Genomic DNA, 25,980 nt, shown 5'->3' with positions numbered 1-25,980 from the left:
ACTCCACTGGGGTTCAGTGTGTCCATCCCCAGATGCTGGACACTAGCATGCACCCTCTTCTAGAGCACTGCCCTTGGCTAATAAGAGTTGCCTCATCCAGAGATGCCCAGGGGTCAGTGGCCTGTCTCCAGAGGCAGCCTGCAGCCAATGGCTGCCTGATGTGGCACGTATCAGCCCAGATCGGTCTCTGGATAGGACAGCCTCTGAGGTGGAACGCTGCTCCTGTGAGCTGTGGGCAGGCTACAGCGAGGCTCAGGGGAGCACACATCATTGCCAGCCCCCACGCCCTTCCTGTGGTGCTCCCCATAGAAGCCACGGCACTTGAATCACCATCTCAGGGAGCTGGCCTAAGTCAGAGGGGCCTGGTGTGGCTCAGGAAGCATCCTCCTCAGAGGGGAAATGAAGTCGGGACACCCACTGGCTGAAGGGAGCCCCCAGGTGAATGTTGTGGGTCCCAGCATCTATAGCCACGCAATGACAGCATTGAAATGTGCCTGCATGCAGACTGTGTGCCCTAAAGGGCAGTAGAGTGCACAGAGCAGCGGGGGGACCTGATCCACAAGAATGTAAGCAGACGGCTTGTAGGGCCATATTCCTCAGCCAGCAGGAGACTTTGCAAGGGTGGTTCTCAAACTCTAATGGGCAGCCAGCACCTGAAGGGCAGGCTGAACTATGGATTGCTGACTCTGCCTTGGCCAGGAGATGCAAACCACACAGAGCTCCCAGCCACAGTGGCCCTAGGGCTGATGACCCTGTGCCCTCTCCCCAAGCAGACCCGGCTCTTCTCACCACAGCACATCAGGAGTTCCTGTTCCACCCAACCAGCAGGTCAGGGAGCTGTCATCTGGAAGGACAACCCTAATCAACAGTAAGTAGGGAGAGCAGAGCCCAACAAGTGCGCGGTGACCAGGACTCAAGACCATCAGGAGGGAAGGGCTGCATCTCCCTGCAACGGACACAAAGGAGGGAGGTACCAGTCATGGCCCCAGGGCAGGGGTAGCAGTAGGCTAGGTGTGCCCTCTCACCTGCTTCTCTCAAGTCTTCCCAGAAACTGTAACCTGTCTGAATCCTAGTGCATCTCAAGTCCAGGACTTCATGCCCTGGGCCTGAGGAGCGGTGAGGCACGGACTGCAGTGGAGGCTGGCAGTTCTTGGTCCTCCAGCAGCTGCTGGCGGTGGCTGCTGAGGCTCACCTCCTCTGGAGAGCTGACCTTGGCCAACTTACACAGGGTTCACACTGCTCCCCTGTCCCTCAAAATAAAGTGTGTCTGGATAGCAAATATGTATTAATGTGTTTGGTCTCTGGGGTTAAACTTTAGACACCCCTTGGGAGGAAATCACCTTTAAATGTTTTGACCGACACAGGTGTTCAGAGCCCACCCCAGAAGAACCTCAAGTGCCAACCACAGGCCCAGCAGAAGGGGTAGGCTGGTGGACAGGTCACTGCCAGGACCAGCAGCAGGTCTCAGCCAACCCATCTCATTGTGGTCCTATTCTGGGTCTCCAGCAGCCACCGCCTGGTGATGTTGTCCACCAGGTTGCGGTGCCTGCCCGCTGTGATGGACACCTTCTCTGTGTCCAGGATGCTGACCACTGGGTCTGTCTCCTCAGTGGGGTCAGACCAGACCCACTGCTCAAGGCCACACTGCTCTCCAGCTACCATCTGGGTTTTCTTGCCCATGGACATCTAGCCTCAAGCAGAGTCTTCACAGGTCCCACAGCTCCATCGTGGCCAAAATACGGCTGAGATGAAAGCCTGGATCCTGGGGCGGTGGTATCTACCCTATTCCCAACACAGGGCTGAGACCAGCACCAAAAACCAAGGCAAATCCACAGGAAGGTTGGAATTGCTTTTATTGAGGGGCAGACGCTGAAGGGCCCTGCCCATGGTCAGGTTAGTGTTCTGCCTGGCACCTCCACGGGCCACCAGCCCAGGTTAGTGGAACATGCAAAGCTCAGTCAGGGTGGAGGCAGGGGTGGGAGCTGCCCATGCCAGAGGCTGGCTGAACAGGATGGTGGCACTGGCCAGGTGCCTGGGGAGATAGGGCCAGTCTGCATCCCGGACCAAGGAGGGTGGGGGCTCCCTGGAAACAGAGTGGACAGGCAGCACCCAGGGAGGGGTTCCACGGGCTCAAGACACCACTCAGCCCATGGTGGAGGGTAGATCTGCAGAACCCCAGCCCCGCCCAGCCAGAATGTCTGTCTCACACCCTGGGCAGGGGTCCTCAGGGCTGGGTGCGAGGGAGGACACAGAAGGCACTTACAAGGGGAGCTGAGGCTGGAAGGCTGAAGCCACGGGCCAGGGTCTTGGGAGTGACCAGGGTGGGGCGGGAGCTACAAAGCAGAGCTCTGACAGCAGCTTCAGGAGCTGGGCAGGAGGCTGGAGCCCAGCTAAGGATGCTGCCTCTGCAGACTGGACCCTCATCTTCCCACGAGGAAAGGGCTTCTCTGGGCACGCTGAAGAGATGGCTGGCCCAGGACCCTTTCCTCACCAGCAAGATCCACCAGGCAAGAAGGCCAGTCTGGGAAACACGCTGGGAAGAAAAGGCTGGCCCAGGGGAGAAGCCCTGAGAGAATCTCTACTGACAAGACTGACCCCGGCTGCCCTCAGCAACTAGGACTAGCAGATGTCCACACCAGTGGGGCTGGCTTACAGGGCTGGGGGTCTCACCCAGACAGAAACCTCCTCTGGGAGGAGGGGTGGGCTGGGGGCCCAGCTCTGGGCCCTCCAAGGCACCTGGCTATTGTGAGTGGCAGGTTGAAGTGGGGAGAGCCGAGGGGGGTGAGGTGGTCAGCGGGGCTGGGCCGGCCCCAAACCCCAAGTTACAGTCTGTCTAGACAGCAAATATATATTAATGTGTTAGTCTGGTCTTTTTGGTTAAACTTTAGGCACCACTTGGGAAAAAGACACCTTGAAACATTAAAGAAAGACCCCAGCACCTTGGCGGGGAGCCTGGCCACATGCAGAGCGGGAGGGTGGGATGCAGGCAGAGGGTCAGGCCACTGCAGACTCAGGGCCCCCCAGGGAGGTGGAGGGGCCCGAGGCATAGCGGCGGCCATAGCCCGAGGAAGAGTAGGAGGAGGAAGAGAAGGTCATGGAGAAACCAGAACCGGTGGCATCGAAGCTGCCTCGGCGGGAGCCAGCCCGGGAGCCGGTGCGCGAGCCGGTCCGCGAGCCAGCAGTGGAGCCAGAGCCGCTGACACTGTAGGGGCTGTAGTAGCCCTTGCTGGACTGGGCAGAAGCCTCCAGCAGCCGCAGCCCTGTGCCCTCCTCCACCATGCTGCGGTCCAGCGCGTCCTTGTAGGAGATCTTGAGCTTGGTCTTGGGGCAGGTGAGGTACTTGGAGTACGCGCTGACATCGCGCAGCTTCTGCGCCGTGCGGGCGTCCACAGTGCCCCGCTGCAGGGCCTCGTCCAGAGGCACTCGGCCCGGCAGGTCGGGCTCAATCAGGCCGCCTGTCAGGTACTGCACCTCCAGGAAGCGCTGGCCTGCCTCGTAGTACAACCAGCCCTTCTTCAGGGCCTGGGCAGCTGACATCTTGGTCTTGGTGCGTGGGTCCTCAAAGCCACAGAAGGCCTTTTGGGCGAGGTTGATGCGGTCCACCATGATCTTGTCTACTAGGCCTTTGTTGACAGCCTCAGTAACAGGGAAGCGCTCCCCCGTGCTGGGGTCAATAATGCCCCCAGTGCAGGCCTGGGCCTCCAGCAGCCGCTGCCCGGTGATGTTGTCCACTAGGTTGCGGTGCATGGCCTCTGTGATGGACACCTTCTCCAGCGTCTCTGTGTCCAGGATGCCAGCCACTGGGCCTGTCTCCTCAGTGGGGTCGGACCAGGAGGCCAGCTGGGTCCTGGAGACTGCAGGGCTGATGGGGTAGGAGGAAGACGAGCCCACCGAGGAGGAGCGGGAGCGGAAGCCACCAGCATTGCCTGAGAGCATGTCAGCAAACTCAGTGATGGAGAGTGTGCCGGCACGGTACTGGTCCAGTGCTGACCGGTCAATGAGGTTCTTGGTGATGGCATCATCGATGTCATACTGGCGGCCTGAGCGGCGGTCAATGATCATGGACTTGACCACACCATCTGAGGAGGAAATAGTGATCTCCTCCCACTCACACTCCTGCTCAGACAGCTCCAAGTACGTCTGGTGGTCAATGAGCCCCTTGCGGTAGGCCTCATACACTGACATCTCCTTGCCTGTCTCAGGGTCCACGATCACAACGCGGCGCTTGCGCACAGAGGACTTGGAGGACGTCTTGCGCTCTCTCTTTTTCTCCTTCAGCGGCAGGAGGCACAGGCCTGTCTGGGGGTCAGTGATGCAGCGTTCCATCAGCTGCAAGTAGGTGAGATTTTCCTCTGTATTGGGGTCGAAGAAGCCCTTGGTATCATCCGAAGGATCAGTCAGGATCTCATTCATCTCCTCATCAAAGAGGCCACGCTTGTAGGCCACCTCCACAGGTAGCCGATGACTCTCCTCAGGGTCGATGATGCCACCTGTGGCGATCTGGGCCTCCAACAAACGGATGCCATGGTCCTTCAGGATCAGGCCCTTCTTCATGGCTTGGAAGAGAGAGATGAGCTTCCCAGAGTAAGGGTCCTTGTAGCCGGTGACGGCACGCTCAGCGGACAGCAGCTTGTCCTTGAACTCAGGGCCCACGATGCCCATGCGCACAGCTTCCTCCACGGTCAGCTTGAGCCCCTTGATGGGGTCGATGACGTAGCCAGTGGCCGCCTGCGCCTCCAGGAGCTCAAAGGCCGTGCCAGGGCGGATGATGCCCTTCTTCATGGCCTGGTACACGGAGAGTCGCTCCTTGGTGGCATCGACGAAGACTCCGGCAATGCAACTGGTGCCCTCAAGGAACTTCTGCAGGTTCTTGGTGACCTCCTCAATGGAGGTGAGGCCCTCCTGCAGCTGCAGTGCCGTGGCTTCATCCATGACCTGTGAGCGCACCAGTTCCTCCACGGTGATCTGCTTGCGTAGGCCACGGAAGGTCAGTTTGCGGGCGTCTGAGAGTGGCAGGAGCATCTGGCCGCTGCTCTCGTCACGGCGACACCGCCTGAGCAGTTGCGTGTAGCTGAGGCGCTCGTCGGTAGAGGGGTCCACGTAGCTGCGCACCTCGCTGGGCTCCGACAGCTGGTCGTGGGTGTCCTTGTTGAGGTAGCCACGCTGGTAGGCTACCTCCAACGGTAGATGGAAGCCCAGGCGGGGGTCCACAATACCTCCTGTAGCCAGCTGGGCATCCAGCAGCCGCAGGGCCTCCTCAGCAGGGATCAGCTCCTTCTTCATGGCCTGGAAGAGCGAGATGGTCTGCTCGGTGTAAGGGTCACGGTACCCAGTCACTGCCCGCTCTGCTGAGAGCAGCCGGTCATGCAGCTCGGGGCCCACCAGTCCCTTCCGTACAGCCTCATCCACAGTCAGCCGCTCACCCTTCACTGGGTCCAGCAAGAAGCCGGTGGCCGCCTGGGCCTCCAGCAGCAAGCGGGCCACCTCAGCACTTAGCAGCCCCTTCTTGAGGGCCTGGTAGATGGTCAGCGTCTGCCTAGAGCCAGGCAGGTAAACGCCAGCCACCGAGCCTGTGCCATAGAGGTAGCGCCAGGCAGACTCTGCCTCCAGGACTTCACGGAGGCTCTTGGTGCCCTCCCGGAGGAGGTTGTAGGTCTCCAGCGAGATGATCCGGGCCTCATACAGGTCCTCGGCAGTGAGGCGGCGGCGCACATAGTCATAGGAAGTGAGGTTCTGCTGCCGGATGATCTCGGTCTTCTCGATGATCTCGATGATGATAATGATCATGCGCTCCTTGGTCACCCGGCCAGCCTGGAAGTCAGCCATCAGCCGGGCCCGCTGATCCTCAGGGATCAGGTCTGACTGCATGACCTCCCACAGGGACATGGTGGAGCCACCACGGCTGCCACCACCAGGGATGTCAATCTGTGTCTCCTCGAACGCCCTCCGGGTCTCCTCCTCAGTGTACACCTGAGTGGTCTCCACCACTTCAGCCTTCTCTGCCCCTTTCAGTGGCAGGAGGCGCAGGCCCGTCTCGGGGTCCTCCACACAGCGCTCCAGCAGCTGCAGGTAGGTGAGGTTCTCGTGGGTGTTGGGGTCGAAGAAGCCCTTGGTGTCGTCACTGGGGTCCGCCAGCACGCGGCTCATCTCCTCATCGAAGTAGCCGCGCTGGTAGGCCACCTCCACGGGCAGGCGGTGGCTGTGCACGGGATCGATGATGCCACCCGTGGCGATCTGGGCCTCCAGCAGACGGATGGCATGCTCCCTGAGAACCAGGCCCTTCTTCATGGCCTGGAAGAGTGAGATGGTGGTGCCCGAGTAGGGGTCCTTGTAGCCGGTGACGGCCTTCTCAGCGGACAGCAGCTTCTCATGTAGCTCAGGGCCCACGACACCTGCTTTCACTGCCTCATGGACATACAGGCGCTGGTTCCGCACCGGGTCCACCAGGAAGCCAGTGGCTGCTTGGGCCTCGAGCAGGAGCGTGGCCGTGCTGGGTCTGAGCAAACCCCGGCGCATGGCCTCGTAGATGGTCACTTTCTCCTTGGAGTCCTCCAGGTAGATACCAGCCAGGCAGCCACTGCCCTGTAGCAGCGTCCGCACGGAGCCCACCTCCAAGAGATCCTTGACAGAGGTCCTGCCATCCTTGAGCTGCTCAAACTGGGCCCTGCTGAGGATCCTGGCAGCCAAGAGCTCACTGGCTGGCACAGGGGCACGGAGGCCAGTGAAGGACAGTTGCTCCTGCCTCTTGGTCTCTACCTCCTCGATGATAGTGATGAGGATCTTAATGACCTTCTCCACAGTCACCTTGCCAGTACGGAGCTGCCGCAGCAGCTCCTGCCGCTGCTCCTCTGTGAAATACTCAGAGCTGATGAGCTCCCACACCGTCACTGTCCTGCCTTTGAAGCTGCCCACGGGGACTTCAACCGTAGCCTTCTCCAAGGTCTCACGGGCCTGAAGCTCAGAGTAGACCTCCTCCTGCTGGGCCCGGGCAGCCTTCTCTGAGAGTGGCAGCAGGCTCAGCCCAGTCAGCTTGTCAGGCCGGCACCGCTGCTGGAGCTGGCCATAGGTGACTGGCTCCCGTGTGCTGGGATCAAGGTAGACCTTGGCGTCCTCCCTGGGTTCCAACAGGGCCCTGCTGGTCTCCTTGTCCAGATGGCCCCGGGTGTATGCAACATCCAGGGACACACGGTGGCTCTTGCTGGGGTCCACAATGCCACCTGTGGACAGCTGGGCATCTAGCAGGCGCAGGCCATGCTCCCGAGGGATGAGGCCTTTCTTCAGAGCCTGGAACAAGGAGGCAATCTGCCCCGAATAGGGGTCCCTATAGCCCGTCACGGCCTTCTCAGCCGACAGCAGCTTCTCATGAAGCTCAGGGCCCACCAGACCTGCACGTACTGCCTCATCCACAGTCAGCCGGGCACTAGTGGCAGGATCAATGATGTGCCCAGTGCCGGCCTGGGCCTCTAACAGGGCCACAGCCACATCCGGCTGCAGGAGGTCTTTCTTCAGGGCCTCATAGATACTCAGCTTCTGTCCTGCCTCCTCCAGCCACACACCTGCAATGACACTGGCACCCCGCAGGGCCCTCCGCACAGAGTCCACCTCAGCCACCTCTCTCACAGAGCGCTCGCCCCGCTGCAGCTGACGGTAGAGGTCATGGTCGATGATCCCACTTTCCAGCAGTTCGGCAGCAGGCACCAGGGCACGCAGGCCCTCAAAGCAGAGCTGGCTCTTCTGCTCGTGCTCCTCTACGACAGTGATGACAATCTTGATGATCTTCTCCACTGTGATGCGGCCTGTGCGGAACTGCCGCAGCAGGTCACGCCGCTGCTCCGCTGTGAAGTATTCTGAATTGATGATCTCCCAGATGGTCACCGTCTTGCCCTGGAATTTGCCGAATGGTGCAGACACAGTGGCCTTCTCAAAGACATCCCGGGCCTCAGAGTCAGTATACACCAGCTCACCACCCTTGGCAGCCTTATCTGTGAGTGGCAGGAGGCGCAGGCCCGTCTCGGGGTCCTCCACACAGCGCTCCAGCAGCTGCAGGTAGGTGAGGTTCTCGTGGGTGTTGGGGTCGAAGAAGCCCTTGGTGTCGTCGCTCGGGTCCGCCAGAACGCGGCTCATCTCCTCATCGAAGTAGCCGCGCTGGTAGGCCACCTCCACGGGCACGCGGTGGCTGTGCACCGGGTCGATGACGCCGCCCGTGGCGATCTGGGCCTCCAGCAGGCGGATGCCGTGGTCCCTGACGATGAGGTCCTTCTTCATGGCCTGGAAGAGCGAGATCTGCTCTCCAGTGTAGGGGTCTTTATAGCCAGTGACAGCCCGCTCAGCAGATAGCAACTTGTGGTGCAGCTCAGGGCCCACAACACCCTCCTTCACGGCCTCATTCACAGTCAGTCGTCGATTCCGCACAGGGTCCAGCAAGAAGCCTGAGGCTGCCTGGGCCTCAAGCAGGATGAGAGCGGTGCCAGGGCTTAGCAGCTGCCTCCGCAGGGCCGTGTAGACACTCAGCTTCTCATTGGTGGGCTTCAGCAGCAGCCCGGCAATGCTGCTGCGGCCCTGCAGGTATTGTTGCACATCCCGACGCTGCGCAAGCTCAGCCACCGTGGTGTGGCCCTGCACCAGCCGCTGCAGCTCCTCTGGGCTCAGGATGCCAGCCTCCTGCAGCCGCCGGGCTGGCACTCTCTGTCGTAAACCCTCAAAGCTGTGCTCGGGCTCCACCTCCACAGTTGGGCCATCGGGTGCGTCCCGGCCATTGGGCAAGGCCTTCGTGGCAGCGATCTCCTCAGAGTGTGCTAGTGCTGCCCGATGCTCCTCCTCTAAGCGCTGCAGCCGTTCACGCAGCCTCTGGTTCTCCTCAGCCAGCAGCTTCTCCTGCTTCTGCCGCTGCTCTTCCAGGTGCTGCAGCTCCTCCTGCTTGCGACGTACACCTTCTTCTGCCTCACGCTGCCGACGCCGGGCCTCCTCCATGCTGGCCATCAGCTGCTGCTTCTCCTGTTCCATCTGCTGCTGCTGCCGCTGCTGCTCCTCACGGAGCTGCTGTGCCTTGGCTACCTCGTCCTGGAAAAGCTGCTCTAGCTTAGCCTTTTCCTGCTCAATGAAGCGCTCCCGCTGCAGCAGGCTGTCCTTCTCGGACAGGAAGCTCTGCTGCAAGGCCTGTGTCTCCTGGAGCATCTGCTCTTGCTGTACTGTCTGCATCTGCAAGAGGCAAGGAGCGGGGAGGCAGCAGTCAGGGACAGCGGGGCCCGGGGAGCACCCTTACCCTCCCAAGGACACACCCCAAACCCCCGCCTGCCCATCCCATCTGTGGAGGGAGGGTGGTACCTCCTCGGACTTGAGCTGCAGCAACTTGGCCTCCTGCTTCAGTTTCTCCTTCTCACGCTCCAGCTCAGCGATGGCCTCCCGCAGGCGCTCAGCATCATGGTCACTCTGCTGCCGCTGGATCTCAAGTGTCTGTACCAGCGTCACCTTCTCCTGTGTGGCGAGCTCAGTGAGGTGCAGCTTCTCACCAATCTCCTCAGCCTGCTTCCGAAAGCGCTGGGCATCCTCCTCAGCACGGGCCTGGGCCCGGCTCATCTCAGCCACGCGCAGCTTCAGGCGCTCAGCCTCTGCACTCATCTCCAGCTGCCGCTGCCTCTCCGCCTCCAGTGTCCGCTGGAAACCCTGTGTCTCCTGTGCCAGCTGCTGAGCCATCTGCTCCTTGTCCTCCTGCAGCCGTCGAGCCTGCTCCTGAGCAAGCTCTTTCTGTTGCTGCAGCAGCTCAGCCTCAGCCTTGAGCCGTGTGGCCTCCTGCACAGCCTGCATCTTCTCCTTGAGCATTTTCTCTGCCAGGACCCGCTGCTGTGCCAAGTCTTCTTCTGCCAGCTGCCGCAGGCGTGCTGCCTCCTGGGCTGCCACACTCAGCCGCGCAGCCTCTTCCGCCACCTGCTTCATCTTCTCAGCCTCCTCTTCCAGGAAGCGTTGTGTGTTGTCCTTGTCACGCAGGATGAGCGCGCGGTTCTCCGCCTCGATCCGTGCCTTGAGCTTCCCCAGCTCTTCCATCTGCACGCGCACAGAGAAGAGCTCCTCCTCCACCTGGCTGCGCTGGCGGGCTGCCTCTGTCACCTCCGCCTTCAGCCGCTGCAGCTCCTCATCAAGGATGCTCTTTTGATGGTCAGTCTCCTCCAGCTGTAGCCGCAGGGTCGTCAGCTCCTGTTCCACCTGGGCCTTCTGCCTCAGCGTCTGCTCTGCAAACTTCTTATGCTTCTCCATCTCTGCGTCAGCCGCCTGCTTCTGGCGCAAGGCTGCCTGTTCTGCCTGTGCCCGTCGTGCTGCCTCCTGCTCGGCTTCCTTGCGCAGCTTCTCTGCAGCAGCCTGTGCCTGAGCCCGGACCTGCGCCTGCTCCTCTGCAGATTGCTTGAGCCGCTCAGCCTCTTCTACTTGCCGCCGGGACTGCGCGGCCTCCCGCTCAGCCTGCTCCCGGGCCTCCTCAGCCTCCTCAGCGGCTCGCCGTGCAGCCTCTGCCTCGCCACGCAGTCGCTCCAGCACACTTTGCTCCTGCTGCAATGTCTGCTGCAGCTCCTGCTCACGCTGCTGCACCACAAAGGCATGGGCCTTCTCCTCTGCTTGCAGCCGCTTCTGGGCAGCCTCTTGGGCCAGCTGCAGTTGCCGAGCCGACTCCTGTTCTGCTCGCTCCCTCAGGCGCCGGGCCTCTTCCACCTTGGCCTTGAGCCGCTCTACTTCCTCCAGTGCGGCTTTGCGCTGCCGTGTGGCCTCTTCCTCAGCCGCCAGGCTTTTCTGTACGCGCTCCTCAGCCTCACGGCGCCGCTGCTCCTCCTCAGCTGCCAACTGCCGCTGCCGAGCAGCCTCCAGCTCTGCCTGCTCCTTGCTGCGCAGCGTGTCCTCCGCATTGCTACGGATACGCCCCAGCTCCAGCTCCAGCTCCGCCTTGCCAGCAGCTGCCTTCTCAAAGCTCATCTTCAGCGCCAGAATCTCCTCTTCCACCTGCCGCCTCTGGCGCAGTGTGTCCTCCACCAGCCCCTTCTGCCTCTCCAGCTCGCTCTCTGATGCCTTGCGCAGCTGAGCCAGGCGCTCCTCGATGTCAGCCTTGTGCTGCGCTGCCTGCTCCTCCAGCCGCCGCCGCTGGAAAGCCTCATCTTCAGCCAGCCTCCGTAGGCGCTCATTCTCTGCTTCCTTCTCCTTGAGCGCTATCTCCGCCTCTGTCTTGAGCCTCGTGGCCTCGCTGATGGCGGCCAGCTTCTCAGCAAGCACCCGCTCTGCCTCGGCCCGCTGGCGTGCTGCATCCTCCTCGGCAAGCTGCCGCTGCCGCTTAGCCTCCTCGGCCAGGGCCCGCAGGCGAGCAGCCTCCTCGGCCAGCTCACGGAACCGACCAGCCTCTGCCTCCAGTCTCTGCTTGGACTTCTCACTGGTGTTACGAGATTCCTCCTCCGCTCGAGCCTTGCTGGCCAGCAGCACCTCCATCTCTGCCCGCACCTTGGCCAGCTCAGCCTCCAGCTCCTGGCGCTTCTGGTTGGCCTCAGCCGCCTCTCGCTGCAGCCGGGCCAGCTCCTCCTCCAGCAGCTGCCGCTGCTGCTCCCCCTGCTCTGTCTCAGCCCGCAAGCGGATCAGCTCCTGCTCTGCAGCCAGGCGCTGCTGTGCAGTACCTTCCGCCAGCTGTCGCTGTTTCTCCAGCTCCTGTTCTGCCAGCTCCCGCTGCCGTACGGCCTGCTCCTCTGCCTTGCCGCGCCGCCGAGCCTCGCGCTCTGCTTCCTCTTTCTGCTTCTCAGCTTCGGCCTGGGCCAGGCTCTTCTGCTGTGCCACCTCCTCTGCCTGCAGTCGCAGTCGCAGTGCCTCATTGGCTTTTAGCTGCCAGCGCTCCAGCTCCCGTTCGGCTTCCTCACGAGCCCGCTCGGCCTCAGCCTGTTGCTGTGCCCGCCGTTCAGCCTCTTCCCGCAGCTGTGCCACCGCCACATGCTCCTCCTGCAGGGTGCGCTCCAACTGTGCAGTCTTCTCCGCGAAGGAAGCACGCTTGCTCTGCAGCTCCACCTCTGCGCTGCGCTGCGCTGTCTCCAGAGCTACCTGTACTTGGCGTGCCCGCTCTGCCTCAGCCTGCCGCAGCTGCCTCTCTGCCTCTTCGGCCTGCAGTCGCAGCTCCTCCAGAGCCTGCATGGCCCGCTGCTTCTCGCGAGCAGCCTCAGCCTCAGCCTTGACGCGCAGGGCGAGTTCTGCCTCTGCTTGCCGCTTACGTTGGCTCTCATCCTGCACCTGCTTCCGCAAGCGCTCAGCCTCCTCCTGTGCCTGGCGCTTCTGTGCTTCCGCCTCCTCTGCTCGTGCACGCAGGGCCTGCAGCTCATCCTCAGCCCCGCTGCGCTGGCGCTCAGTCGTCTCTAGCTGCAGGCGCACGACACGGATCTCCTCCTCGATGCGCAGTCGGCTGCGTTCAGCTGCTTCCACTTGCCTGGCCTTGGCCTGGAGCTCTGCCTCTGAGCTCTGCCGCAGATGCTGCAGCTCCTCTTGGACACTACGCTTCTGCTGCTGTGCATCCACTGCAGCCTCCTCCCGCCGCGCTACCTCCTCCTGCATGCGCCGCTGTAGTTCTTGTGCCTCCAGCTCCGCCTGTGCCTTGGCCTGGGCATGCGCCTCAGCCAGCTGCCGCTGCTTCTCCAGTGCGGCCTCCACCTCAGCCAGTCGCTCCCGCTCCTCTGCCCGCTGTTGCTCGGCCAGCCTCTGTGGCCACAGCAGAGAGAGGAAGAGAACCAGAGACAGCGTGAGCGTGGGGTGGGTGCAGGCACTCACGTGACACGATACCACCACAGTTCACTTGGACAGCGCGGTGCGGGGGAATCAGGGAGGACAGAGGTCCCAGCCCAGCCAAGGAGATAGCGTGCACCCGCCCAGGGCACTCGGGCAGCAAGCGCAGCCAGCCCCACCGTGCTCACCAGCCTGGGGAAGGAGGCCCAGGCGTCCTCCCCTCTTCCCGCAGATAGGCGACGGAGACAGACGGACAGGGAGAGAGAGAAAGAGCAAAGCAGGAGGCTCGCAGAACCTGCAAGCCGCACCCACCACACAGTCCTGCCTGAGATCTACCTGGCACTGGCAGAGCCTGGCTGCCACCATAGGGCCCCGCTCCCCAACAAGAGGCCATTCCCAAAGCCCAGTGGGGTGGGTCAGGGTGAGGCAGCCAGAGTAAAGGCAGTAGTACGGACAGAGGCAGTTAAAAAAAGGGATTCTCAAACCAGCAGACCCGAGCCAAGAGGAGGTAGGGCCACAGGCGGGCCCAACAGCTGGGTCACCTGGGAGGTGGGGAGGAACTGGACAGTGAACACCCTGCTCAGACAAGGACCTTGAGAGACACCTCCCAAGCCCCCATGACCTAATGTCCCCTGACTGTTCCCAGAACAAAGGGCCAAGTGGAACCAGTGCGGAGTGCCCAGGGAGAGTGCCCGGGAGAGCCGACAGATGCAGGTGGGGACAGCTGCCAGTGAAGGAGAAGGGAGGCGCCAGCCACCAGGGAGAGCAGCACAGGCCAGGCCAAGGTGGGACCTGGGTGAGGGCAGCCGAGCTAGGGGAAGGGGGCACTGGGTGGCACCAGGCAGGAGGGGAGTGAGGACAGCTGCCTTAAGTGGGCTTCTGTGAGCTGTATCTGGGGCAGGACAGGGGCAGGAGGGCCCTCCCCACCCAGCCCACACAGCCCCAGCCATACCTCCTCCTCCTCCATGCGCCGCAGGGTCTCACTGACGAACTTGATGTACTGACCAGTAAGCGTGGTCAGCTCACTGTAGCGTGTCCGCAGGTCCACATACTGAGGGGGAAGGGCGGCAGCCAGTCAGCTCTGCCCCACCCTAAGGCCCACCCAGTCCTCATCTAGGTTAGTCTTGGCCTGCCCCCATCCTACCTCCTGGATGACACTCTCTGATCCAGACTGGACCTTGGGCTTCTTGGCTGGGGAGGCCACTGGTTCAAGCTGTGCCTTGTAGGTGACCAGCTGGAGCTCATAGTCCTATGGGAGGCATGGTAGGGTTGGCCATCTGCTCTGCCCTCGTTGCCTATGCCTGCCCCCACACCAATCTAGAGGGTTTCCCAGCATGGCCCAGGCTCAAGTCCAGAGCCCCAGGTCTACCAGCCTGGCAAGCGCGTCCTGGGATGGGGGTCTTGGCGCAGATGGCTGGAGGCCTCACCTTAATGGCATTGATGTACTGCTTGGCGAACCTCTGGCACTCCTCAACCTTCTCACCGTGGCGCTCAATCTCCTCCAGCAGGGCCTGAGAGGGGTGGGTGGTCAGCACAGACAGCTACAGGACACACCCTACTGCCTGCCTCTCCCAGACCCTGGCCTACCTTCTCCTGACGCAGTTGCTCTCGCACAGCCTGAATGTTTGCCATCGGCACAGCCTGGATCTGCTCCTGCCGCCGCTTAGCATCCTGCAGCCAGGCGCTCAGTGGGTCTGCACTCTCACGATAGTAGCGCAGCTGGCGGCCCAGCTGTTCCAGCTCACGCTGCCGCACATCAGTCTGGGCCAGCACTGCCTGCCAGCGCTCTAGCAGCTGGGTGACCCGCTCACGCCAGCGCTCCACCTCCACGTCCCGCTCACCATGCCGCTGCTGCAGCCGCTCACCCACTTCCTGCGCCCCTCGCAGCTCCTCCCTCAGGGCATCAAACACAGGCTGCTGAGCCTCTGCCTGGGCCCGTAGCTTCTGTTGGGCACAAGAGGGGTGGGTGCTGCTTCAGCTGGGGCCCCCGCTATCTCCCTGCCCCCAGTGAGGCACAAACCCTGGCACAGTACCTTGAGTGCAGCCTTGGTGGCCTCGAGCTCTGGGAGGGTGGAAGGCACAGCCTGGGCCTCCTTAAGCTGCTCCTCATGGGCCTTGAGAACTTCCTCAGCCCCCTGAGTGCTGCGGATCACCAGGCTGATGGTCTTGAGCCTGGCAGGGAGGGTGGGGATCAGAGCCAGGGCAGGTAGGCTCTAGAAATAAGACCTAGGGGGACACTAGAGCCCCAGGGAGCCACTGAGTGCCTCTGGCAAGCCCAGACCCCACCTGAGCAGAACCCTGCTGGTCAGCTAATCCCGAGGTCACAGATTTCAGGGAGAACGAGAAACTTGAAGAGAAATCTTGGCACAGAGCTACTTAAAGCTCCAGCCTGAAGACCTGCAGAGCAGATGCTCCGGCCAGGAACAGCAGACATCAAGATCCTGGGGCAGTCAGTTTTGGTTTTTTTTTAGTTGTAGTTGGACACGATATCTTATTCATTTCTATATGTTGCTGAGGATCGAACCCAGTGCCTCACACGTGCAAGGTGGGCGCTCTATCACTGAGCTGCAGCCCCAGCCCCCTGAGAGTGTAGTTCTCAGTACTCCAGCAAAATCAAGACTGGCTGAGGGGGACCTCATACCCAACAGTGGTATTTCTCTCAAATAGTGTGTTGGGGGCTGGGGATGTGGCTCAAGCGGTAGCGCGCTCGCCTGGCATGCGTGCAGTCCGGGTTCGATCCTCAGCACCACATACCAACAAAGATGTTGTGACTGCCGAAAACTAAAAAATAAAAATATTTAAAAAAAAAAAAAAAAATAGTGTGTTGGTATTTGTGACTACAGGGAAGACAAAGGGCAGAAGCACTGTGTGTAATACAGTAAGCAATAAGCGCTGAAGGCCCTGGGGTCAGGACGGACCAGGCAGAGACAGAGAGAGATCTCTTATTACACTTGTGAAAATTAATTCCTATGAACGTGTGACCTTTCATGTGTCTGCATTAAGGTGCACTGAAGTAAACAGCGAAGGAAGAATAGAAGAGGCTGGGATGGGGTGGGGCAGGAGGGCAAGTGGAAGAGGCAGAGCAGCGGCATGGGCCCTTCACACCACCCAGAGCTCTGGGAAGAGCCTGACGGGAGGAGAGTGGGGAGCCAGGGGAGCCTCTCACTGCCCCGTCCCGCGACTCTCTTACCCACTGTCTCCATTCCAAAGCTCCTCCTGGGTCTTCCTCCCCAGCCTCCACCAAGAAATCCTTCTCTCAAAATCACAGAGGCCCTCTGTGAGGCAGGCTCTCCCTCCTCGGGACTTACTACCCTGGGCCATTTCCTGGTGCTCCTCTCCCTCCACACCAGGAGCCAAGGCTCCTCCCCAGTCCTCCCTCCACCTCTACTCCCTTCTGTTCACCACTTGGACCACTCTCTGCTCTAACCCCATCTCCCCGACTCTTCACTGAGTTGCCTGCTCACCCTCCGGGTCTCCCCAGATCAGTCAGGAGCACCCATCCCCTCCACCCTTCTCTCCCCGTCACATCCCACAAAACATCATCAGGACCCCCTGTGGGAGCCATCTTCAGAAACTTCAGAGTTGGGCTGGGGACACAGCTCAGTTGATAAAGTGCTTGACTCACATGCACAAGGCCCTGGGTTCAATCCCCAGCACCACACACACACACACCACCTCACAAGCATCAGACTTGGACTCTCTGCCACCCCCACAGCTGCCATGCCAGCCCGAGATCACCATCTCCCAGCCCAGTCATTCAATGTCCCCAACTCATCCAACCACTCTGTCCTTCCTCTGCTCAGAATATCCCTGACATCACAGGCCTCCCCAGAGCCTGGCCCAGCCCAGTGCTCACAGTCACTCACTTCTCCAGGTAGATGGCAGACAAGCTGCGGACCTGCTCCAGCTTGCCAAGGGTCAGCTCCAGCTCTGAGCGCAGAGTCGGGGCAGCAGGTGACGGTTCAGGCAGGGCCAGGACCTTCTCGGCCTCGGCTGAGAGTCGGGCAACCCCCTTGCCCAGCCCTTCCACCTCAGCCTGCGCTTTCTGAGGAAAGATTGGGGGGGGACACACTGATGAGCAGAGCCCGACACAGAGCACCCCCCGAAGGCTGAGGGAGGGGTAGAGTGGGATTGAGAGGCAGAGCGATGAGAAAGGGGACAGCGCCTGCCTGCTGCTCGGCGATGCGCTGGGCACACTCCCGCGCAGGCTCTTTGTCTAGTGGCAGCCGAAGACGGTGCACAGTGCGAGTCTCACAGGCCTCCAGCTGCAGCCGGATGTCCTTGAGCTCTGAGATGCAGCGCTGGCAGCGAGACTCCTCCTGCTCACCTGAGGACACATTCTGGTCACTTGATTGCTGGGTCCATGGCCTGCCTGCCCTGCCCTGCCCATACACCAGCCAGGCCCACCCCATACCCTGCTCCAAGCTCTGTAGCAGCTGCTGGTAATGGCGGCTACAAGAGCTGTACTCGCGTTCTGCCACCAGCCGGTCCTCTGGCCCAAAGCTGCCAGCATCCTGGCTGTCCCGCAGGAAGGCCTGGTAGTGCAGCTCCAGGCTGCGTAGGGCTTGGCGCTGTTCCTCAGGCTTCAATGTGCGGAACTGGGGGTGGACATGGGGGTTAACGTGGGGTGAGGCTAGCTGGCTCCCCACAGGACACCACTTCCTCTTCTCCCCCAGAAGGTCCATGGCCAGTGGGCAGTCATACCGTGACCAGGGACCAGGAACGGATGAGCTGCACATCACGGCTGAGGCTCTGCCATGCCAGAAGGCTCTTCATGTCCACATGCAGCTGGTGCCACAGTGCCACGAGGGCCTGGTGCTGGGCCTCCAGCCTGGCAGGTCAGGGTCACAGTCAAGGGTCTTGAGGCCCTGCCCACTATCCACCCCTTCCAGTCAGGGACCCCATAGGGCCACCCACCTGGTGATGGCTTCCTGGGCTTCCTGGTTGGGTGGGGGCACAAGGAAGCACACGGAGGGCACAGCAGCCTCACTGCCAGAGCTGCTAAGCACTTTCCAGTGAGATGGCTGAGCAGGGCCCATCAGCTGGCACTGGTCACCCTTGTGCACAGTCACCTGGGACAGCCAGAGGTGATGACGATGTGGTCATGCTCGGGCCTCTGCCCACCCCCTCCCTGGACCGCCCCACCTGGCTCAGCCCTCACCTCCACCTGCTTGTAATCACACACGGCCAGCAGGGGCACATGGCCTCGGATGGGGTAAGCCGGGTTGCGAGGTTTCAGCTGCACAATGGCCTTGGCTCTCTTGGCCAAGCCAGAGAGGTGCCCCTTATACTCATTCAGCTGCTCCTTCTCATCCTGTGGAGAGGAGCAGAGCTCAGGGTCGACACATGCAGATCGACCTCCAGCAAGCAGTAGACACCCCAGCACCCCCAGGACCAGAGGCTGCCAGGACCTGGGGCCTCCCTGATGCTGGCGGTGGGGACACTTGGAGGCAGGAGGTGTGGCTGGGACAGGCCCCAGGGCTTGGGCCCCAAGCAGATCCTACTCCCTGGATCTGGACTGGATGCCCTACCCCTATCCCAGGTCACCCACTATGTCCTTCAGGGAAAGGGGTCCAGCCTAGCTCTACCCTGGCCTCTGCAGTGTCTCTCTTCTCCTCCCTCCCTCCCTTTTTAGGAGCAGGTCACTTGCCTCCTCCTGTCCAACCAAACCTCACCAAGGGACTGTCCAAGGCTGTGAGCTGGCAGCTGCACTACCTTCTCTCAGGTTGACATTGAGACTGAAGTCCCAGCCTTTACAGAATAGCACTTTACAGAACCAGCTGCCTCTCTCTCTTCCCTCCATTACTGCTCACCCAAAGCACCATGGCCCCAAGTGCTCCTCACCCCTGCATGCAGGCACCCTGCCTAGCTGTTGTTCAGCCCTCCACAACCATGTAGCCTGTGCCTACTCCAGCCATGGGGGCCAGAAAAACCAGCATTCATGCCCAATCACAGGGCTGGTGACAGCCACTAACTTGGGCCTCCACCTGTGTAGGCTTTAGGGGTGGGAGTTCACACCTGCTCCAGGCAGCAACCTGCCACCAGCCTCTCAGCTCATCACACACCCACCACCCTCATCAGACCTCCCCAGCCTCTGCTGGTCCTCCATCCCCAATTCCTAGGCACCAATGCAGCCCACACCAAGTCAGTCTGTCCCTGTGCTCCTGCCTGCCTCTGCCTCACCTGGGCATCTTGCAGCAGGTCCTCAAGCCGGGTGACAGTGATGGAGCGGTCACAACTGTACTTCCTTCGCAATGTCTCCTGTAGCTTTTGCAGCTGCTCCTCAGCCTCTCGCACATCTGAGAAGAACTGAGCAGGGAAGTAGAAGATCATGCAGGGATGCCCCAGGCCCCAGAAGTGGGGAGCAGACTGGAGGGCCAAGGTTTAAGGCAAGGAGTAGCAGAGCCCAAGGACTGGGGAGGACTCCTGAGTGCAGGAAGCAAGTGGGGCAATCGGGGGAGGGCGAGCAGTCAGGGGCAAACATGGGGGCAATTGGGGGAGGGCGAGCAGTCAGGGGCAAACATGGGGGCAATTGGGGGAGGGCGAGCAGTCAGGGGCAAACATGGGGGCAATTGGGGGAGGGGGACCAGTCAGGGCCGATCCTACTGCCAAGTGTGGTCCGGAGGCACCTTCAGAGTGCTGCAGCTGAGCCACGGTGGGGCAGGGGTCTCACCTGGAAGTAGGCGGTGTTCTCCTTCAGGTGAGCCTCAATACAGCAACACAGCTGTAGCATCCAGCTCCACTGGGTCTGCAGGGCTGCCTGGAAAGACTGAAGGACAAGGACCTCCTCAGATCCCCACATGGGACCTAGGGAGTACCCCATCCTCTCCCCACATACCCCAACTAGGACCAGGGTGGTCCCTATCCCTCTCCCCACCCACAGCTTCTTGCCAACCCCAACTGGGGCCCAAGATGGGCTCCCACAGCGCCTTTCCTTCCCCACCTCTGACCCACGGTAGATCCCTTGGGGCCCATGGTGGCCCCCGACAGCCCTACCTCCACCTCAGCGTCCATGGTATTGCCCCACGGCCCCCACATCTGGGGGCCGGTGCTGGTCCCCCCAGCCCTGCAGTCCCACCTCACCTCCACTGTAGGCCGCGCAGGGTGGTCCTCTCGCAGCAGTCGGTCTCCAGTATTCTGAATCTCCTTGATTTTCTTTTCCTTCAGCTCCAGTTCACGCATAAGGGCCTGATGCCAGGGAAGAGGGTCTCAGGAATAGTGTTGGAGGCAGACTGGGGTCTGTAATCTTCCAACAAACACAATCCAAATCCAGTGCCAGCCTCCATGGAGCCTGAGCTGGAACTGACTGGCCACCCAAAGGCTCCCAACAGTGGTGCTGGGTGTGGGCAAATGCAGGAGGGTTCTGGAAGGCCAGACAGACTCACCGAGTAGCTCTCCTTCTTGGCAGCCATGTTGGCATTGCGGTCACTCCAGTCAAAGCCCACCTCCTCCTCCTCCTTCTCATTCAGCCACATCAGCTCTTTGGTAGCAGCTGCCACAAAGCCATGCAAGCTGTCCAGGAACCGGAGGCGGGCCTTGGAGGAGTTCTGCGGGCAGGCAGGGAGCATGTTAGCAGACTGCTGCCTGCCCACCTCCCCAGTCCCCGCCTGGTCCCCACTCACCAGCAGCTTGGCATACTGCAGGTCTAGTCGACCCAGGCAGTCACGGAAGGCACCCCGGGAGGCAGGGGAAAGCTGGCCCTGTAGGAGACGAGGAGGATGAGAACTGCCGGGACCAGGCCCTTGCCCACCACCTAACAGCCCACCCAAGGATGCTGCCCACCTCATCACTGCGCGCCCGCTCGATCTTAGCCCGAAACTCCTCAATGGACTGGTGCAGGCCTCGGTGGCTACCAAGCTGTGCCTCCACACTCGGCAAGTCCACACCCCACTCAGCACTGTCCACGCGGCGCTGGTTTTCCTCCACCCAGGCCAGCAGGTCCTGCAAGTAGCGCAGGGTGGAGTCCTCCACCTCGGGTCGCCTCTGTGTGCTCTGCAGGGTCACCTGGGTCACAGGGCCTGCCACGCCTGCCTTCAGCCGGAGGTTGTACTCGGTGCGGATGGCCACCAGGCGCTCATGCAGGCGGTACACCCTGGGGCAGCAGAGGAGTCAGGAGGGTTCAGACAGGTCCCAGGCTCCCAAACCCAGGCTCCCAAACCCAGGCTCCCTGGGAAGGGCACAGGCGGACCCCACCTGCGGTACATCTGCTCGCCCTGCGGGTGCCGCCCATCCTTAAGGGTTTGCACGTCATTGAACAGTAGCCGGATCATGCCATCTGCCTTGTCCAGGTCCCGTTCCACCTCCCCTGCCCGTTGTGGCCCCTTGCCTGAGGCCAGTAGCCGGACATCCTGCAAGGTGGTCATCTGTAACTCCGAGTCTGGCCATAGGGTCATCAGTCAAGGCAGCCCCCTTCACCCACTTCCCCAGCCTACAACCCAGGCCTCAGTTTACCCAATGCCCTGGGATCCCCACATATGCTCCTGACAAACTTGTCCACATATCTATACAGGCTAGCTTTCTAAGGGGTCAGGCTTCTGTCCAAAGGAATCCTGCTAGATCCAAGGACCGAGGTCCTTTACAGGCTTGTTCACGGGATCTTGGGCCTCATCCGCCATTATCCACACTGTCACTTCTCTCAGTGGGATCCTGCCCAGACCCACACAGACAGCCCTGCACCTTCTGAGCCCCACACTCAGCCAGCAGTAGGCCTGGGCATCTCCCCACCACCCCTCCCCCAGTGTTAAGCTGCTGTTGGGATGGGGTGAGCCTGCAAGAGGGCAGAGCAGCCTCTTTGGTGCCCTGCCTGGTACAAAGAGGCCAGTTCTGCCCACAGCAGGAGATCACAGTTGCCCCCGCCCCTACGTGGGGAGGAGCTAGGCCTGGTTTCTCCCTCCCAGTGCCCCACCCTGCCCACAGAGCCCAGTTAGTCATAGCCCTGGCTGCAGGGCAGGACTGGCTTGGGGTTCCTCCCACCTCCCAAGCCCGCCCCTCACTCCTCCCTTCCCCTCCCCCCTCACCGACTGCAGAAGGGCGTCGGCCTGGTTCAACTGCTCCTCGCAAAGCCCAGCCTCCATCTGTAATTTGCTCACAATGCGCTGAAGACACTCCAGCCTGCAGCCCAAAACACAAGACCAGAGACTGTGAGCTGGTGGGCCCACCATGCCCCTGGCCAGAGAGCAGCTCCCCTCAGCTCTGGCTTCCCTGCCTGCCTGGGGCCCACTGTCCTGCTGGCCAGGAACTCTGGAGCTTGGGTTCCCCAGCTTGGGGGGGGATTTCCTCCCCAGGCAGTGACTCACCCTGGGGTGGCTTCCCTGCCACCACAAGGCCCCACCCACCAGCAGCCTCCCCACACCTACCTCTCAAACTCGCTCCTAAGCTGCTTCTCCCGCTCCAGAATGGCCACGTGTAGCTTGCCCCACTCCTTCTCCACATCCAAGGGGTGGTAGCCAGGGGGTACTTTGAGTTGGCCTGCTTGCACGGCTCCCTGAGATCAAGGACAGAACTAATCAGGCCCAAGCTGCAAATGGTGAGAGTGTTGGGCCCTGAGGTCCCTAGCCCTCCAAACTTAAAACAGCCCTGGTCCCAAAAGTTCAAGCCACACTCTTGAGGGGACCCCAGGCCCTGGGGCTCTAGGGAGCTGCACTCACCTCACCTCCCCCGGGGATGCCCCACTCACCACACTCAGGGGCACCCCAGTCACTTCCCTACAGTGCACCCTACTCACCACCCTGGGGCACACCCACTTACTTCTAGGGACTGGTAGATGCCCTTGGACCTGTTCTTGTCTGCCTCCTTGGCTGGAAGCTCTGTCTCCTTAAACTTCAAGAACTGGCACCAAAGGATCTGTGGGGACAAGGGTTGTCAGCAGCCCTGCCAAGGCAGACATAGGACCCTGGCCCAAGTGGATAGGCCCACCTCAATCTCTTCAAAGCTGGAGGGGAACTTGCGCTCCTCAAAGGCAGCAGTGTGGTGCCGTATCCACTGCAGCAGCAGCACCACCAGCTCCCGGTACTCCTGCCATCGAAGCTGCAGCTCCTGTGAGCACATGAGTGAGCAGCTGTTGGAGAGCAACGGGGCTCAAGACACACTCCCCACCCTCCCTAGGCATCACTCACATTAGCCCTCACCCCGTCCTGGGCGCCCGGCACACGGGGCATGGCGTCATACAAGGACGAGACGTAGGTGATGATGGACTTCTCATCAGGCTGAGGGACATCCACATCTGTAGGGGAGGACAGAGTCACAGAGCCTGTGTGGACATGGGGAAGGGGAAGAGGAAAGGAGGAGGGCCAGCAGCTCCTACCCTCGGGGTCCAGAAGCCGAGTCACTCCTAGGTCCCGCTCTGCTACAGAGAAGGCCTGGTCCAGGTTCTCCAGGTTGGTTTGATGGTACACCTTATTCATGTCTATGAGCATGGGCCTGCGGATGAAGGCGCAGGTGAGGCAGGCTGGGCCAGGGGCGTCAGCGTGACTCCTTCACGCACCCCGGCAGACACAGTCCCAACCCCATACTTAACCTGAAAAATCTGACACACACTAACACCCCAATCCTGCCCACACAGACAGACCTGAATGGACCCCACTGCCCCACCCTCCAAGAGCCCCAGAGGCTTCTAGTGGGGACAATCACAGATGCAGTGCACTGAGTAGGGATACAGTCAGCCTGGGCTCCCTGAAGCCTCCTTGCCTGTCAGGCCCCTTCTGAGGTGTCCACATGAGCAGGACCAGCATCTCACTGTCCTACAGGCTTCAAGGAACAGTGGTGCTCCTAAGAACTCAGGAAGAATGGGGCTGGGCCTGCTCACTGGCACCTGGCAGAGGTGGCTGGCTGGCTGGCTGGCATTCATACCTGCAGGCGCCAAGTTCCCATCAGTGGCAGACATCCCTCCTGCCACCCCCTTTGCCCTGACTTGTTTGAAGTTGCCCAGCTGAGGTGCCCCAGACCCACAGCCCCCCTCCACCTGCTGGGGCCACGTACTTGTGCCGGTGGATAATGGCATTGAAGAGGCGGCCATCACGCCAGCTGGAAGTAAAATTGTCGCAGCGCAGGCCCTGGTAGCCCTCCACCATGCGCTGTGACCACAGCAGCAGCTTCTCCTTGGCTGTCATGTCCTCTGACTGCCCGCTCACCTGGATGTCTGAGATCTGCCCCACACAGTAAACAGAAGGCAGAGGCTCAGCTCTGGCCACCCAGGTTGACCAGCTGGCCACCCTGTGTGATACCCATGACCACTTGCATGGGAGCAGGGGTGGCTCAGCACCCAACTAGGGTATATAGGGGTCACCAGGCCCCAGGTGAGGTACAGCCGGGCCCCCAGGTTTCCTTCCCACTGAGATACACCACATGGAAGACCAAAAGCCCGGGCCACTCCAGCCTGCAACTGCCACAGAATAAGTCAGTGCCCCAACCCCACTAACACCACGTGGTAGACACTCTGGATTCTCCTTAGCTAGAGAAGCCTGGGATACACCCTCCACATCCAGAGGCTAGTACAGAGTACAGCTGGCAGACAGCAGGCACAAGAAGGGTAGCTGAAGACCCCCAGAGCCTCCCCAGAACCCCCAACCCTAGAAAAGGCTGTTGAGGTGGCATGTGGGGACAGGTCAAGGCCTCCTCTCTGGTTGCAGGCCAGGGTGGGGAGTCTCTGGGGGCTGGGTAGGATGTATGCCTGGCACTCTGTCCAATCTCGGGCCTGGGTCTGCCAGTCTGCGTGCTGTCAGTACATCTGCCAACCTATCCCTAACGTCTGCCGGCCTGCCAGCCTGTGACTCAGCTGCCGTGCCAGCCTAGCTCTTCTGCCTAGATCTCAGATTTGTGGCTTCCTGTGCGGCCAGCACAGGCAATGGTGAGTCAGCCAGGGCAGCCCCTGCAGCTCCAGAAGCTTCCCCAGGGCAGCCAGGAGAGAACACATTCTTCTCCAAGGAGGCTCTGCCGGCCCTGCCTAGCTGGGGCCAGAGGGCACAGGATAGGCAGGTCTTGGAGAGAAGCCTGAGCCTTCAGGCTACAAGCCAGCCCAGGGCTGGGCTGATAGGAAAACACCTCCTCCTGAGCATACCCCAGCCAGAAATCAAGCCAGCTAACCAGTCAAAGAGCCCACAGCAACCCCAGAGACATCTAGGGGCAGCCACTTTACCTGGAAGTGCAGGATGATTGTCCAGATCAGGCCTAGGGTAAGCTTAGGGTTGCCATCAGCGATGTCATCGTTCCTGATGTTCACCAACTTCACCTGTGAGCAAACAGCTCTCAGTCACAGCTCACTGGGCAGCATCTCAGGAAGGGTACCTGGGGTCTACAGCCTGTAGCTGGCTGACAGCCTTACCTGGCGGTGCCGGAGGTAGTCCAGGGCAATCTGGACATTCTGCAGCTTATGGAAGCGCATCCTCCCCTTCTCCCGGGGCTGAGAGGAGGCATGGCATAGTCAACATCAACCTGGCAGCTGGAGTCCCAGCCCCATCCCCCCAGTACCCCTAAAGCAGCTGCAATAACTAAACCAAGGTCTTCCCCAATGGGTCAGCAGCCCCTCACACATCCCAGATTCACCCTCCCCAGTTGCAAAAAGGAGGCCATCAGCCCAGGGGCCAGGAAGGGCCTGGGCCCAGGTCCAGCAGGGGCTTGGGAAACCAACCCAGGCTGTGGGAAGGAAGGAAGGGGGTGGGGAGAAGACAATAGCCAGGAAGCTGTGGGTGGGGGGCAGTGGCACTGGAGGTGTGTCCTCCTGCCCAGTGATGGCAGCCACTTCTTTTCATGGGTCCCATGCCCAGTCCCAGGTATAGCAGCAGGCAGGACAGCAGGCAGCTTGAAGCACAGCCATCTACCCGCCCAAGAGCCAGGAGTGGGTCGGGCCAGACCAGCTGCCAGCCCAGGTGAGTTGGGCTCCACAGTCTCAGGGAGCCCATGTGCCTCTGTGGCCAACGGGCACAACCACTCACCAGACGCAAGCTCCTGATTACGTCCCGCTCCCTCGGCTGCCCAGCCAGAGCAGAGCAAAGGGTAAAGGGCAGAGGTCAAGATTCAGAGTCCAAGCAGCAGAGAAACCAAAGCAGAGCAGAGCATGAGGTTACTGTGTTAGGACTCCAATGCAGAAGACAGCAGCCCATACATAGCACAGGGGTCGTGGCCACTCCCAAGCCAGGCTGTCAGCTGGGAGGCCAACACCCTGGACGTGAAGGCACAGTGGGGGGACTGCTTCCAAGGAGAAGGCAGGAGGGGGCTGAGCTAGACACAGTTTGGGCAGTCAGGAAAGACCTCAGG

General features: G+C 61.1%; 1 protein-coding gene across 12 annotated transcripts in view; it reads right to left on the bottom strand.

Moving 5' to 3' along the window:
• Positions 1–1,835: 1,835 nt before the first annotated feature.
• The window catches only part of Plec (plectin), a 52,417-nt gene continuing 28,272 nt past the window's right edge, over positions 1,836–25,980 (bottom strand). For 10 of the 12 annotated variants that reach the window (XM_026409779.2, XM_026409781.2, XM_026409772.2 and 7 more), the window contains 29 exons: positions 25,049–25,126; positions 24,863–24,955; positions 23,707–23,873; positions 23,033–23,148; positions 22,845–22,951; positions 22,645–22,764; positions 22,477–22,572; positions 22,086–22,213; positions 21,747–21,840; positions 20,923–21,077; positions 20,512–20,821; positions 20,352–20,429; positions 20,115–20,276; positions 19,813–19,917; positions 19,403–19,498; positions 18,913–19,038; positions 17,891–18,043; positions 17,647–17,801; positions 17,434–17,560; positions 17,144–17,327; positions 16,899–17,056; positions 16,596–16,774; positions 14,763–14,901; positions 14,317–14,673; positions 14,157–14,240; positions 13,874–13,978; positions 13,682–13,780; positions 9,325–12,705; positions 1,836–9,198 (listed from right to left, as the gene is read on the bottom strand). In XM_026409779.2, coding sequence (XP_026265564.1) covers positions 2,995–9,198; positions 9,325–12,705; positions 13,682–13,780; positions 13,874–13,978; positions 14,157–14,240; positions 14,317–14,673; positions 14,763–14,901; positions 16,596–16,774; positions 16,899–17,056; positions 17,144–17,327; positions 17,434–17,560; positions 17,647–17,801; positions 17,891–18,043; positions 18,913–19,038; positions 19,403–19,498; positions 19,813–19,917; positions 20,115–20,276; positions 20,352–20,429; positions 20,512–20,821; positions 20,923–21,077; positions 21,747–21,840; positions 22,086–22,213; positions 22,477–22,572; positions 22,645–22,764; positions 22,845–22,951; positions 23,033–23,148; positions 23,707–23,873; positions 24,863–24,955; positions 25,049–25,126 — 13,356 coding nt within the window. In that variant the 3' untranslated portion in view covers positions 1,836–2,994. The remainder of the gene's footprint in view (positions 9,199–9,324; positions 12,706–13,681; positions 13,781–13,873; positions 13,979–14,156; positions 14,241–14,316; positions 14,674–14,762; positions 14,902–16,595; positions 16,775–16,898; positions 17,057–17,143; positions 17,328–17,433; positions 17,561–17,646; positions 17,802–17,890; positions 18,044–18,912; positions 19,039–19,402; positions 19,499–19,812; positions 19,918–20,114; positions 20,277–20,351; positions 20,430–20,511; positions 20,822–20,922; positions 21,078–21,746; positions 21,841–22,085; positions 22,214–22,476; positions 22,573–22,644; positions 22,765–22,844; positions 22,952–23,032; positions 23,149–23,706; positions 23,874–24,862; positions 24,956–25,048; positions 25,127–25,980) is intronic. The other 2 variants (XM_026409773.2, XM_077800959.1) reach the window with 2 other exon arrangements.

This window comes from Urocitellus parryii, chromosome 7 (assembly GCF_045843805.1).
Source record: "Urocitellus parryii isolate mUroPar1 chromosome 7, mUroPar1.hap1, whole genome shotgun sequence".
NCBI classification, from domain to species: Eukaryota; Metazoa; Chordata; class Mammalia; order Rodentia; family Sciuridae; genus Urocitellus; species Urocitellus parryii.
The sequence above is the reverse complement of the archived record's forward strand: the minus strand, read 5'-3'. Positions and strand labels throughout refer to the sequence as shown.